We start from the raw sequence: 14,017 nt of genomic DNA on the forward strand, positions 1-14,017 counted from the left end.
CTCACAAGCGCGCAAGGCTCTAGCTCTCCGCCCCTCACACCTGCGCTCCGCCCCCTGGTCCTGGGCTGGCGACTGGCGAAGGCATTTGGGAACCTAGGGAGGCTGCGGCAGCGCCCCCACCCCCATCTCCTTCCCCTTCCCACAGTCGGAGTTGTCCGAAGCCTGCCGCCGCTCCCAACCAGCCCGCATCCCTCTTCATCCTTCCCTCCCCCCGCCTGCCGCGGCACCGGTATCTGCAGCCGCAGCCCGGAGCCGGTGAGGCGGCGAAGGGGGGAGGGGGAGGAAGCAAGGGATGAGCGCCGGGAGGGCGTCGGGGGCCCTGAGCCGGACTAGGACGCCCCTGGAGCAGGAACCCGAGCTGGAGCCGGAGCCAGAACCAAACCACCGGTACCGAGTGGGCCAGGTGGCCTGGATGGGAGGAACCCAAAGGGGTGGCATTGTGCGGAATACCCGCAGGGGAGGGGGCTGCAGAGGCCTGGCTCAGGCCAGCGCGGAGGAGGTGCGGACGCTGACTCAGGCGCGATTCTTAAGCCGACCGCCTGATAATTCCGTCCCATCTCGCTCTGCAGTGTCCTTGGGAGGGACGGAAGCGCAGGACAAGCTGGAAAGGGGAACGCTCTGGGCGTCGGGGAAGCAGGATCAGGGTCGCGGAAGAGGGCTTGCGCATCCGCCGTCTGGCACCCCGGCCCCGGACCAGCACCCCTGACACGGACAGCTCCTTGGTTGGGTAGGGGGGTGGGGCCGGACCTCCGAGGCTTGTCAGTTTCGGATCCTGAGGACCGAATTCCTATCCCTCCCCCAGTCCCTAGCTGCAGCCCCCTAACCCCAGGAGGCGCCCTGGCCCGCGCTCGCCCCCCAGGGCCTCATGTCGGAACCACAGCCTGACCTGGAACCGCCCCAACATGGGCTGTACATGCTCTTCCTGCTTGTGCTGGTCTTCTTCCTCATGGGCCTCGTAGGCTTCATGATCTGCCACGTGCTCAAGAAGAAGGGCTACCGCTGCCGCACGTCGAGGGGCTCAGAGCCTGACGATGCCCAGCTCCAGCCCCGTGAGTGAGGAGCCTAGAACCTGGCTCAGTCACCTTTCTCCCATACCCTTCACCCCACACCTCTTTCTGCCTTCCTGGGCAAGAGACCCAGGCCAAACCCTTACCATGCCTTCAGGGAGGCTTAATGATGCTTTCTTGAGTCTGCAAGTGGGATGACACTATCCTGAAAGCAAGGCTAGAAAAGGCAGGATGGGTGGGAAGGGCTCACTGTTGGTAGTCTTGGGCTCCCACTTACCTTTCCCATCTTTACTGCCCTGACCCCTGAAATGCTAACATGCAGCATGATGGCAAACAAAAGGATAGATCTTGAGCAATAAGCCACAGAAGCCACCAGGTAATGTCCACGCAAAGCTGACTCATTTCCTGCTTCCTTGCCAACCTCTCATGCTTCAGCTGAGGACGATGACATGAATGAGGACACAGTAGAGAGGATTGTTCGCTGCATCATCCAAAATGAAGGTGGGTGTAGTCTGGCCCTTTGCTCTCCCTGCCCCGCAACCCACCCCCCCACCCAGTCCCCACTCAATTTTCTCTTGCCCTGACCTCCACCTCCACTGACTCCCTCTTTTCCTTCTCCTCTCAGCCAATGCTGAGGCCTTGAAGGAGATGCTGGGGGACAGTGAAGGAGAAGGGACAGTGCAGCTGTCCAGGTGAGCTGGAAACAAGGGCCAGCATGACTTAGCTTGCCTTGGAGAGTACCCTCGCCTCCAGCACAATCCTTTCCCAGTGTCTTCGCATGTTTGGGGTGGGGGGAACGCAAAGGTGGCTAACCTATAGGAAGAAAGAAGTTTTGTAGGAATCTGAGTTCCTTCAAATTATACTTCCATCTGGATGTCATCAAGCCTAACCTTTATCCCTTGTGCCACTCTTTTGGGTTAAACATTGCCCGCTTTCAGCAAACAACCCTGGGAGGGAGAACACATGATCATTAACGTCTTAATATTGCGTTTATTAGATAAATACAATAGTGTTGGGGCCTGGGGAAGGTGAGGCATCTGATGTTTTAAGAAGCGAAAAGGACAGGAGCAAATGGAAGAGGAAAGGAAATGGTAATGTCACTCCTGCTCCCCTCTTCCCTATTGTCCAGCGTGGATGCTACCTCCAGCCTGCAGGACGGAACCCCCTCCCATCATCACACAGTGCATCTGGGGTCTGCTGCCCCTTGCATCCACTGTAGCCGCAACAAGAGGCCCCCACTTGTCCGTCAGGGACGCTCCAAGGAAGGAAAGAGCCGCCCCCGGCCTGGGGAGACCACTGTGTTCTCTGTGGGCAGGTGGGGATAGAAAGCCCCAGGGAAAGGGAGTTTGAGGTGGGAGCCCCAATGATCAGGCACCTCATTCCAAAGGTGGTCCCCAGCTCTGTTCTCCTAGACTGTGAACTACAGCAGGAGTCAGGCTACACAGTATGCCCCACCATCTGGGGGAGGTCTCCCCTGCCCTAGGCCAGAAGGAAGTGGCCATGAAACCCAGGATGTCCCTGGCTAAAGGGAAGCTGAGCAGCCTCTGAGTTATGGTCCTAAGCCCCAGTGTTCTCTCCCTTCCCAGGTTCCGGGTGACACACATAGAGAAGCGCTATGGACTACATGAGCATCGTGATGGCTCTCCCACAGACAGGAGCTGGGGGTCTGGTGGAGGGCAGGACATAGGGGGTAGTCAGGGGTCTGGGGGAGGGAATCCCAGGGCAGGGACACCTGCCATTGAGAGCCTGCCCCCTGAGAGGCCACAGCCCCTGGCCCTCGCCAGTCCCTTGGTGCAGAATGGAGGACTCAGGGACAGTAGCTTAGTCCCTTGTACACTTGAGGGCAATCCTAGAGCCTCTGCAGAGTCAATGCTAGGGGCTGGAGGGAAGGGCCCAAGCCCAGGACTGGCCAGTCGAGAGGCAATTGGACAGCCAAGCAAACTGGACACCACAGATCACCAGGTATGAAGACATGGGCAGGGCTATGGTGGGCTCAGCTCTTATTGCCTCCTACCCTGGATTGAAGGGGAGGTGGCCCTGATATGACCCACATCCCGTTCTCCCATTATTGACCACTTCTCTCTCACAGGTGTCTGCACCACGAGGAGCAGGGGGTGTGTGAGGTGAGTCTGCCTGGGCCCCAAGTCAGATAATCTCATCCTCCCACTCTCTACTTAAACTACCTAAGCCCATTGGCTCTCTGCACTCCCAGGCTTGGCCTTTGCTACACATTCTTTGGTTTAGTGGTGGGGAGCGGGCATGTGCCCCAGGAGGTAGGGAAGGTCCTGTAGCCCCTGGGTAAAAGCTGAGACACAGCTTGAATAGGAAGCAACACTGTTACCCTTCCTCTCCTCCAAGCCTCCTTCTTCAATGTACTGATGGACTACCGGCTGGCAGGGCTGGGGGTGGGTGGGCATGAAGGCCCTCCTTTCCACTGGACAGCACTGCCCTCAGCTGAGGAACCAGCTCTACTTCCATCTGGAGTTGCATGGTCTCAGTCTGGGGGACCTCGGGAGAAGTCTCCCCACCCCTATCCCTCAGTCTCTTTCACTTCCCCTGCCTGCCAACAGGCCGCCTGACCCCTTCCCCATCACCTCGCTCCATTTGCTAGAGCGTGGCAGCTGGGAGCAGGCCTCTGCCCTTGGTGGGCCCCTAAAGCAATAGCACCATAGGCCCCCTGCCCTCTTGGCACAAGAGGCCCAGGCCCTGGCTTGGGCTTAGTGCCCTTTATTCACTGTCAATAAATCCGCTCAGACCATTACAGCTGTTTTGCATACTGGCTCCAGCTCCTTTTGACAGGCTTGCCCCTGTTCCAGCCCCCAAACCCAGTGGCCATGGCATCTGGAGTGGGGTGGGTCACAGAGCCAGGGTGGAGACACAGATGGGCTGGAGCCACTCAAGACTTTGGAGAATTGGTTCCAGCCCCACAGATTTCTAGATATTTAACCCACTTAGAGATGGGGTGGTGGCAGAAGAAAAAAGGGGAAGTTCCAGCCCTAGAAATAACAGGAGGACAATCGGGAGGGGAGTGAGTTCCAACCTCCAAAAAGGGGGAGAAGAAAAGTTTCTATTCCTGGAGGTGAGAGTAGAGATGGGGGAGACTCCAGCTTTTGGCTTGGTCACTTCAGATCATTGAGGGGGTGGTCTCTGACATCATGGAAATAGGGACAGCAGCATCACTGGGGAACAGCAGTCCCCTGGCTTCAGGTGAGAGGATCTGGGTGGCCAGGATCCGGGGCTTTAGCTGGTGGGGGAGGTGGTGGACGCATCTGTAGGGAACACACAGTCAGTGCTCCAGAAGCGTCCGTTGGGGATATCCCTGTCCATTTCGTCAAACCCCTAGACAAAACAGGACAAGTTGGAATGACACAATCTCCTCCAGGGGAGGGGCCCTTACCGGCCTGAGTCGAGGTGCCATCATGTCCAGGGGTCCAGGACATTCCAGGTCTTGGTCTGCAAACAAGAACCACAAGTCAGTCTTCAGGCTTTATTTTGTTCACTGCTGCATCTCCAGCATTTACGACAGTAGTACTCTCTAAGTATTTGTTGCATTAATGAATAGTCACTAATCAGAGCCATAAAATACACCATTACATCCATCCTCAACATTTATTTGGCACCTGCTGTATAATCAGCCCTGTGCAAGGTACCAGAGAGAGGAAGATGGAATTCACAGCACTCCCACTCCCAATGGCCATGCCAGGAACCTAAGAATGAAAAGCCAACAAACAAAATGAATAAGTGCTAAATCATTCCAAGTGAACTACAGGTATAGGAGGTACAGAATATGCTCACAGGGATCTCTGGAATCAAGGAGGGAAGCTCCATGAAGAAAATAGAAGTGCCAGAAGGTTTTAGAAAAGGTAGACGTTCCAAGAAAGAAAATGATGATACACACTAAGACGTTTGTAGGATTCAAGAACATTAGAGGCAGAGAATGCATACTGGGAAAACACTGGGAGAAGCTGGCTAATTTGTCAAATAATAATCATGAGAAAACAGCTACCAAGTGCATGAGTGTTATGTGCCAGACACAATGCTAGGCCCATCTTTCTAACTCTCACAAGAACTCAGTGAAGTAGGGACCTTTCTCCTCACTCTGTAAAGGCCCAGGCAGGTTACACATCACTCCTGAAACCACACATTGGCAAGTCACAGGCAAAGTCTGAACAATGCACCTGCCTCCAAAGCCCAAGTTCTTCTCCCCATCATGCTTCTGTGAGCCTGAGGGAGGAGGTTCCTGAGGGCAGGCAGAGGAGTCAAGTATAACCTTGCTCCTTCTTCCTGTCTCTTCCACTCCCAGGGCCTCCAATGCCCTCTACTCACCCACAGGCAGCACAGGTGCAGGGGCTCCATCCAAGGCACAGGTGGGCACAGGAGGTGAGAAGCTGGGAGGAGAAGGGGATGGCAGCATCTGGGAAGAAGGGGCACACAGAGTTATTCCTGGCATATGGGAAAGTTTCATTAACTTTTTCTCTCACCTTGTCTTCAATGCCTGTCCCATCACTTCTCAATTTGGAGAGCCACCAAATGCTTATATCCAGGTGGGGGCTTAGCTGATAATACACTTCAATAACCAATATGTACTGACACTTAACTGTATCCCAGACACTCTGCTGACACTTCATATACACTAATTAATTCATTCCTCACCACCATCCCATGAAGTAGGGATTTTTATGTTTTCTATGTTAGAGGTCAGACTCAGATTAAGCTATCTATCCAAAAGCATGGAGCCAGTTAGTGGTCAAGTCCCAACTAGAACTAGTCTCCTGACTACCACGCCAAGGCTTTTCCTTGTAACAACAGGTACCATATATTAAAGAACCTCCTGTGGGTCACTGTGCTAGGGGCTTTACCTCCATTATCTCTAATCATGACAAGCGGGCTGCTGACACAGGTATTATTGCCCTGTTTTACATGTGAAGACAAAAGCACAGAGGTTATATCACTGCCCAAGGTAATGCAGTAGGAATGAACTCAGATGTACCTAGCAGTGAAGTAAGACTATCAAACTCTAATGAAGACAGTTTGGGTTTCCTTCTTCTCTGCCCAGCCAAACTCCTTTGGGAGACCCAAGCCACTATAGGAGGTAAACCCGGAGAAGGGAGGGGGCATTAAGATGAATATGGGGCCTCACTGGAGTGGGAGGGTCAACCCAGAGGTGTCTGGGGATCCAGGGAGAAGAAAGCCTCACCTGTTCAGGGTCTGAGAGTTCATGGGGCCCTGGGGGGCCAAGAAGCTCCTCCACTAGCAGCGAGGGGAAGACCCCAACATGGCCTCCAAATTCTCCCCTCCAGAAGCCGTCATCCACTCCATCCTGGGCCCTGGGCAGCAGGCGGATAAGTGCCCCCTCGGGGAAGCTCAGTTCCTCTGCACTCTGTCCCGTGTAGCTGTATAGGGCACGGGCCAGGAAAGCTGCAGAAGCCCAGGAGAGATGCTGAGGGGAGTTGATGGACGGTAGTGCCCCCAGGACTATGATATCCCAGGGCCACAAACACTCGCTCCCCAGACCCAGAATTTCCCATTCTCACCTGTGGGCTCTGCCCCTGAGGGGTTGTCGCTGTCATGGCCACTCTCAGGGAAGGAGAGGTCCGGGAAGTTGAGATACCGCTCAGGGACAAAGCCTACCTCGCCGTGCTGGTTTCGAGCCTGTTCACCCAGCAATGTGAACAGATAGCAGACTTGCCTCAGCAGCCCATAGCCCTAGCCCTCCTCCTTAGGCTTCTAGCTTTGTCTGGCTGGATCCTTGCAAGCCATAGAGAAGACCTTCCCACTGCACCCTCCCCACCTGCCCACCACCAGGATCAGGATCTAAGGTCCATACCCACCTTGACCCATTCATCAGCATCTCCCTCTTCTATGACCTCCAGCCACTCGCCCTCTGTGATGGTCAGCTCATCCTCACGCCCTGCCTGTGCCCCACAAGGAAGGATTCAGGACTTGGCTATCTCCCATCCCCACCTGTCGGAGGTCACCACCCCCATGCCCACCTGATACCTGATAGCCAAACACCACATGTGCAGGGCAGGGAAGGGGCCTAGTGGCCAAGGCTGTGGGGGCAGGCTCCTCAAAGAGCTCCCCTGTCTCCTCACATTCCTCAAAGTCCGAGAGCTCAGCATCCTCAGCCTGGAGGGGGCAGACAACAGACATCATAGGGGGGCCCCACACTCTCAAGCACCCATTTCATCTCCCACTCCTCCACTCTATTCTTAAAGAACACTGGCAGATCATTCCCCAAGGTGGCACCCCCCCCATCTGTTCACCATGTATCAAAAGCAAAATCAACACAAGCAGGGTAACACCAACCACCACAGAATTAGTCCTGAGTGCTTACTCTGTGCCAGGTACAACACCAAACATCTTATGTATATCACCTCATTTTATCTCCATAATGACCCAGTGATATTTTGCATAACTGAAAACCTCGTTTTACTTGGGAGGAAACTGAGGCTCAGAAAGGTTAGGTCACTTTCTAAGGTCACACAGCTAATAAGTAGAGTGGCTGGTATTCGAACCACTTATAATCTGTACTTAGAGCTTAGTTCATAACCACCATCCTATACAAGTAAAACCTTAGATTGTGATTAACTTGTTCTGTGAGTGTTCTGCACGAAGAGCAAATATTTCTAATATATTTTAACTTGATAAATGAGTGATGTCTTGCGATATGAGTATTATGTGATGCTGAATGTCACATGAGCCAATGGTTCTTGAAATTCACTTTGATATACAAGTGTTTTGGATTACAAGCACGTTTCCGGAACGAATTATGCTCGCAAACCAAGGTTTTACTGTACTCATGACAAAAGTTCACTGACACTCTATGCTACAAACCATGCAAAAAACTATACTTATTTCATTCATGCCTCATGACAACCTCTTTGACTTAGGTACGGTCATGATCCCCATTTTACGGGGTCTTCCCTCCAATGGGGAGTTCTACCCTTTACCTTCCTGGGTGTGTATGAGTACGGAGCAAAGGGTGCTCACCGTAGGAGACAGGTCCCTCTGGGACAGTCGGGCCTCACTGAGCCGTCGCTCCTGCTCCACCTCATCCTGGGCCTGGGTCATGGCTGGTTTCAGCCAGCGCTGCACATCTAGGCCAGCTCCTTGTAGCAGGGCCAGCCGAGCAGCCCCCTTCACCTGGCTCACCTGGCATTAGGAAGAGAGATCAATCAAGGCTATGGCTGGGCCTGCCTTTGGGAGGTGGGTGGAGCCTCCCCAAGTTTGTCCACCTTCTACCTCCTGCCACCCACTCCCCACCATCCAGAGAGAGTGGAGGAGAGTGTTGTGTAAGGGGGTGGGATCTCAGTGGCCCTAGCCACAGGGCTACATCTCACCTGTGCCCGCCGAATGCTCTCCCTCACTTCCTGCAGCCGCTGTTCTATGCCTGGAGCCTCCCGCTCTGGAGCCTGCTGTCGCCTCTGCTCCAGCCGCTGCAGCACCTGGTTGGGAAGGCAGAGGACAGGGGTGGGCAGAAATACTACGGGAGACAACTTACTATGGACATGGCACTTTGCTACTTGCTTCACATGTATTATGTCATTTAATTTTCCCTATGAGGTGGCTATTATTATTAACCCCACTCTAATAATAAGGAGACTGAGGTCCAGAGAGGTTGGTTAAGTCACTCCCTCACTCTGGGTTACATAACTAGGAAACAAGAGAGCAGGATTTGAACCCAGGTGGGTCTAACTCTAAAACCAGTGCTCTTAACTACTGTGCCACACTGTTGGCTTAATATACCTTTCCCTCCCCTCCTGCCTGCAGCCCTATGACATTCCCGTTGATTCCAGGGTTCCCATCTCTCAGCTCTTCCTGCCCACCCATGATACCTGCACCCCCCCCACCTCACCCGATGCCCATGGTTCTGGATCTTGTAGTCTCGGGCGGCTCGGCTCGTCCAGCGCTGAACCTCTTTCTCCAGGCTACTGTCCCCAGCCATGCCTCCTGCGTCCCCCTCCAGCTCCAAGGCACACACCTGCATGAACAATGAACACAGGTGCTGTGAGGAGGACCTGATATTGCTCCTTCACTACAGTCTCCTCCTTTTTTCTTCTTTCTGTCCTGACCTCCAGGGACAAAGAGGTGAGGGCACACACCTATGTATATAGACACAGGTGTGCCTTCCTGTGGACACAGAGACACAGAGAGTCCCCAAAATGGGATCTGGGTTGAGGGATAGAGATAGAACGATGAGGATAGTGCAGTCAAGGACCGGAAAGGTGGAATAAAATATGTTTATTTGTGTCCTGGTGGGAAGGAGGTGAACTAGAGTTCTGAAGCCACATAACAGTCACCAAGTCATTATCAGGACAAAGATGATGAGGGAGGAGGCCTAAACCACAGTCCCCTTTACATGTGGTTTGGTTCCAATGAACAGTGGTCTCACCTGATCAGTCCCTGCAGGCTGAAACTCCTGAGGTGGTGTGGGCGAAAATACTCCAGGCTCCTGAAGAAAAAGCTTCAAATCTTGCTCCCAGCTTACCTGGGGGGTTGTAAAAGGTCAAAGTAGGCACTCACTGGTTACCTCTCTAAGCCTGTCCCCAGCCCCTCTTGGAAGAAAGAAGGCAGATAATGCAGTGGGTGGTCTGTACTGAAAGAGCAGGGTAAAGAGGATCTCTGGGGAGGTCTTACAGGGAACAGCCCTCACCTGGGAGGTTGCCTGTGCTCCATGGCGGGCATGCTCCAGGGCCATCTCTGCAGCTTCCAGCTCAGTGCGGCTTAGCAAGGTCAGGGGGTCCCTCAAGTGTTCCAAGAGCTCGCTGACCAGGGCCTAGAGAGAACCCTGAGATAATGACACTACCCTTCCCCCAGCATCTACTGCAAAGTAGGCTCTCTGCCCAGGTTTAGATTGGTATGGGCATGAGGAATTGGAAAAAGGGAAGGAATGAGACATTATTACTGCTTCTAATAATAGGCCCTCACGTATGCATAGACCTTAACAGTTTAAAAAGCATTTTCACATCTATTCTCTCCTCTGAGCCCCATTAGTCTATAAAGTAGGCAGAGCAGAAGTTATCCCTGATGAGGGGTTCAGAGGGGTTAAGTGTTCTGCACATGTCATGCAGTCAGCTAGAACTAGAACCAGAACCAGAGGATCTATCTTCTACCCACTCAAAGCAGGCTAGGTCCCTAGCACCCCCTAGTCTGGTGGTGGTGGGAAGAAAGGACAGGCCCTCCCACACACTGCCACCCTCTGCTGAGAGGCAGGGGTATCTGGGCTGGGACTGGCCTTGAGCAGGGCTGGCAATTCCTCCTGGTAGTAGTGGTCAAGGTGGGCATTGGTGGCCACCAGGTTAAGCAGGTACTCGTTGCGGGCTGTTCTCAGCTGCTGGGAGTACTGGGCTGATTGGGCAGACAACTGGGAAGAGAAAATACACGTCAACAGGGACCGCTAGACCCTTGGGGTCCTTCCAAGGCCAATCCATATCCAGAATGGATTCTCACATTATTGAGTGCTTACTATATACCTGGTGCTACACTAAAACTTTTGTACACTCACAACTCGTGCTCAAGATGCACTGGTGGTGTCTCGGTTCATTTACAATAAAATCCCAACTGCTCCTTACTGTGGTTTACCAGGTTTCACGTGAGCTGGTCCTGTGACCTCTCTGACCTGTTTGCACAGTACTTGTCCCCTTGCTCACAGTACTCCAGCCACACTAGTCTTCTTTTGGTTCCTCAAGCACACAAAGCTATTGCCATCTCAAAGCCCCTGAACTCACCATTTCCTCTCCCTGGAATGTTCCACCCCTAGATCTTTGCATGGCTGGCTCCTTCTTGACAGGCCATGTATTCAGAGAAGCTTTCTCTCTAAATTACACCCTGTTACCCTTTATCATAGCACCTTGTTTTGTTTTCACTTAGTCTGATTATTTGTTTATTTACTATCTGTCTGGCATTCACCAGACTCTGAAGGCAGGAACTCCATAGAATCCTCAATAAATGCACAGTAAAGGAATAAAAAGAAATGCACTATTTCTGTGTTACAGATGAAGAAAATGAGATTCAGAGAGATCAGGTTAACCAAGGTCAAGGACTGAAGGTGTAGGGAAGCCTGGATTCGTCCCAGTCTCTCAGATTTATGCCCTTGGTTTCCAAACCACGAGACTACTCTGCCCACCTCCTTCCTGCCCTCCCTCATATCCACATCCCCCAAACCTTGGTGCTGAGTTTCTGGAGACTGGTTCGAGTGTGGAAGAGCCCATGGTCACTTCGGTTCAGTCTGTGCAGGCAAGGAAGAGGAGTCGAGTTTAGGCCTGGCTGTCATGCCTTGGATCCCCTCCTCCTGCCAGGCTTCCCAACTCCACACGACCCCACCTAGCCTGGACATCAGCCGCCTTCTCCTGTGCCAAGGCCCACACACGTTCCCGCTGCCCATACAGCTTCCGACTTCGGCTCAGCTCCCGGACAGACTGCAGCACCTCAGCTTGTGCCCTTTGGAGGTTCTCTGCTCCCTAGGGGCATGGACACACAGAGTCCTGACCTGGATCACCCCAGCCCTGAGGCAGCCCTTCCTTCATCCCATCCACATAGACATACCTTCCTAAGCACCTGCTCCTTGGCACTCCGCCCTGTGCCCCCTGCCAGGTCACGGTATCGGTCAGATGCCTGGAGCCGGGCTTGGCCCCCAGCCACGGTGGCATCCAGCAGGCAGCGCCAGGCACCAAACACCATCCTGCCTCTCCCCATAGAAGGTCTGTGTTGAGGAGGAGAGCACTCCAAAGCTTCATGAGACCCCCCCCAACCCCAACACCATAAGAGACAGAGTGCTTTCCCATCCCCCTTGTCTGGGAGCCTATCAATCGATCAGCCCATTAGCTCAGCCACAAGGATCACTCATGCCCTCTGCCCGCACCCACAGTGTCCTTGCTGGGTCAGCTCCTCTCTGGCTGCTGTGTCAGCTCTACCTACAGCTCACGTGCCCTCCCCCCTCACTGACTCTTTATTCCCATAGATTCCTGAGACTGAGCTCCTCATCTCTTCTAGGTCTCCTGACCTCCCTACCTCCATGGGACCCACCTGCTGTCCATCTCCCCACTCCGGTGCCCTTCCCTCTTCAGGAATGGCCCAGCCAGTTTCTGAAGTGCCTGGTGGGAAAGTCATCATAGACCCAGTTACCTCTCAAAGATTCTCACCAACTGGGAAAATATGGGATCAGAGTATACTAACGCCATTCATCAGATGCATATTATGTGCTACTTACTTTGCTAAATGCTTTACATGCATTAACCTATCCCATCCTTACAACAACCCCACGTGAAGGTACAATTATTATTTCCATTGTTCAGAGAAAGATGTCAAGGCCAAGAAAGGCTAAGTACTTTGTCCAAGGTCACACAGCCAACAAGTAGCACAAGAAAGATTTGACACCCCTCTGTTTAGGCCTTTGCTCTTGACCAGAACAGAAGAATGTGTGGAGAGACAATGCTGGTGGTTTAAAGGAGGCTAGAACAAAAGACAAAGTCCAGAGAAAGGAGTTCCATACCTGCCCATACTCCCGTTCAATGGCTGCCCTCTGCTTGCTGTAGGACCTGTGGAGATAAATGGAGCAGGGTGGTGTTACAGTTCAGTCCTGTTCTCCCACCCTCAAGCCTCTCCTCAGCCTGGGCAGGAGGAAGAGTGGAGCCAGGCCTAGAGTGTGAGTATACCAGGAGCAAATGAGACTTAAGAGAGAGTCCTTGAGATCACCTCAGGCAGCTGCAACCCAGAACAACCTCACCTCATTGCTCAGAGCCTCAGCAGGATCCTCCCCCCCCCCCCCCCCCCCCCCGAGAACCATCAGTGGGCTCAGACGTGAGGACTGATGGGGGCCTGAATACATTGTCCTCCAGCCTTCCAACAGGTCTGGAAGAGGGAGGTAAGATTCTGCTCTAAGCTTGATTGTGTGGTGGAGGGAGTGGTATGGGGCCAAGGGGTTTCAGGGAGGGTACGTCCGTGTTTCTGTGTGTTGGGGTGGGAAGAAGGATAAGTCCTATCTGGTATCTGGAGAGGGAGGCCGAAAGTGAGGGCCAGTAATGGGGAGGGTGGAGAACTCTTCACCCTCTGCCTCCCCTCCCCGGCCCAGATCCGACGGATGTAGGTTTGAGGAGAGGCGGGGCGCGCAACGGCGAAGGTGGGGGTGGTACGTGGAGGGGATCAGAAGCTACCTGATGTCCTCCAGTAAATCTGCCTCCCTCTGCTGCCGGGTCTGAAGGATGCTCAGCTGCTCCAGGAAGCGAAGCTTCACCTCCTGAGCCGGCTTCACCTGTGAGGGTAAGAAGAGGATGAAGACCCCCAGCGCCTGAGACCTGGAAAAAACACTCCGCGCAGGGAGCGGTGAGGGGGCGGGACCGGGGAGGGGCTGGGGTGTTTCCTGGGTTACTTCTGGGTTAGGCCCTGAACCCTTACAACTCCTTGTCCCCCACTGCGTTCCGGAGCCCCTTAACTCCCACCATTCCGCCAGCCCACCAGGAGTCCCCATTCCCAGGCCAAGCTCACTTTTCGGGGCGGCGGCTGCATCTCCGATCCGGCCAAGGCGAGCGACTCGACTCCGGAACTCGAGGAAGCCCCGCCCACGCCAAAGCCCCGCCCCGGACCTGGCTCAGCTCCGCCCCCGTCCCGCCCACGCCTCGTCCGACTTCGCGCAGGGCTGCGAAGCGCGAAGGTGCCGAGAAGAAACCGGATCAACTTCTGTTACTACTGCTAAAACTCCGGAAAGGGTCGGAGCCGCCGAGTGGACGCCGCGTCTGCTGCGCGGTAGGGAAACTTAAGTTTCTGAGTCAAGACGCCTGGGTTCTGTTTCTAGTAGAGCCACTGACTCAGCTCTTAATTATTTCTAATCATTCATTTACATATGCAGATCTCCGGTGATGGCGCGAAGGGTGATGTGTGGCAAGGAGGAACTCAGTTTGTGACCAGGGAAACTGAGTCACTGGATGCCTGAGCAAAGATGATTTTGACAAGGGAAACAGGACTGTTCTCAGACCTTTCCCAAATTCCCAGAGAACTGGAAAAGCCAGCGT

The 14,017-nt window shown here is 53.8% G+C and overlaps 2 protein-coding genes across 7 annotated transcripts; one reads left to right on the forward strand and one right to left on the reverse strand.

Annotated features, from left to right (window-relative positions):
• Positions 1–244: 244 nt before the first annotated feature.
• Positions 245–12,021, forward strand: RELL2 (RELT like 2). 3 transcript variants are annotated; one of them, XM_019833716.2, is made up of 8 exons: positions 245–387; positions 570–1,049; positions 1,443–1,508; positions 1,633–1,699; positions 2,137–2,322; positions 2,594–2,969; positions 3,097–3,130; positions 12,003–12,021. In XM_019833716.2, the coding sequence occupies exons 2-7, from the start codon at positions 866–868 to the stop codon at positions 3,127–3,129; spliced, it is 912 nt and encodes a 303-aa protein (XP_019689275.2). In that variant the 5' UTR covers positions 245–387; positions 570–865; the 3' UTR covers position 3,130; positions 12,003–12,021. The 3 variants fall into 3 exon arrangements, with proteins under 3 accessions (XP_019689275.2, XP_019689268.2, XP_019689282.2); XM_019833709.2 differs by lacking the exon at positions 12,003–12,021 and adding an exon at positions 3,366–3,768; XM_019833723.2 differs by lacking the exon at positions 12,003–12,021 and adding an exon at positions 3,366–3,768 and having other exon boundaries at positions 267–387; positions 803–1,049.
• Positions 1,683–13,579, reverse strand: FCHSD1 (FCH and double SH3 domains 1). 4 transcript variants are annotated; one of them, XM_019833656.3, is made up of 20 exons: positions 13,494–13,579; positions 13,163–13,260; positions 12,502–12,547; positions 12,036–12,103; positions 11,556–11,712; positions 11,334–11,470; positions 11,175–11,238; positions 10,246–10,374; positions 9,664–9,786; positions 9,403–9,498; positions 8,866–8,991; positions 8,351–8,455; positions 8,001–8,162; positions 7,008–7,136; positions 6,839–6,922; positions 6,542–6,659; positions 6,205–6,425; positions 5,334–5,421; positions 4,405–4,460; positions 1,683–1,820 (listed from the first exon to the last, which is right to left on the reverse strand). In XM_019833656.3, the coding sequence occupies exons 1-20, from the start codon at positions 13,512–13,514 to the stop codon at positions 1,728–1,730; spliced, it is 2,121 nt and encodes a 706-aa protein (XP_019689215.2). In that variant the 5' UTR covers positions 13,515–13,579; the 3' UTR covers positions 1,683–1,727. The 4 variants fall into 4 exon arrangements, with proteins under 4 accessions (XP_019689215.2, XP_019689224.2, XP_006927732.1 ...); XM_019833665.3 differs by having other exon boundaries at positions 1,684–1,820; positions 11,556–11,691; XM_006927670.5 differs by lacking the exon at positions 1,683–1,820 and adding an exon at positions 1,978–4,276 and having other exon boundaries at positions 11,556–11,691.
• Positions 13,580–14,017: the final 438 nt, after the last annotated feature.

Source organism: Felis catus, chromosome A1, assembly GCF_018350175.1.
Source record: "Felis catus isolate Fca126 chromosome A1, F.catus_Fca126_mat1.0, whole genome shotgun sequence".
Taxonomy (NCBI): Eukaryota; Metazoa; Chordata; class Mammalia; order Carnivora; family Felidae; genus Felis; species Felis catus.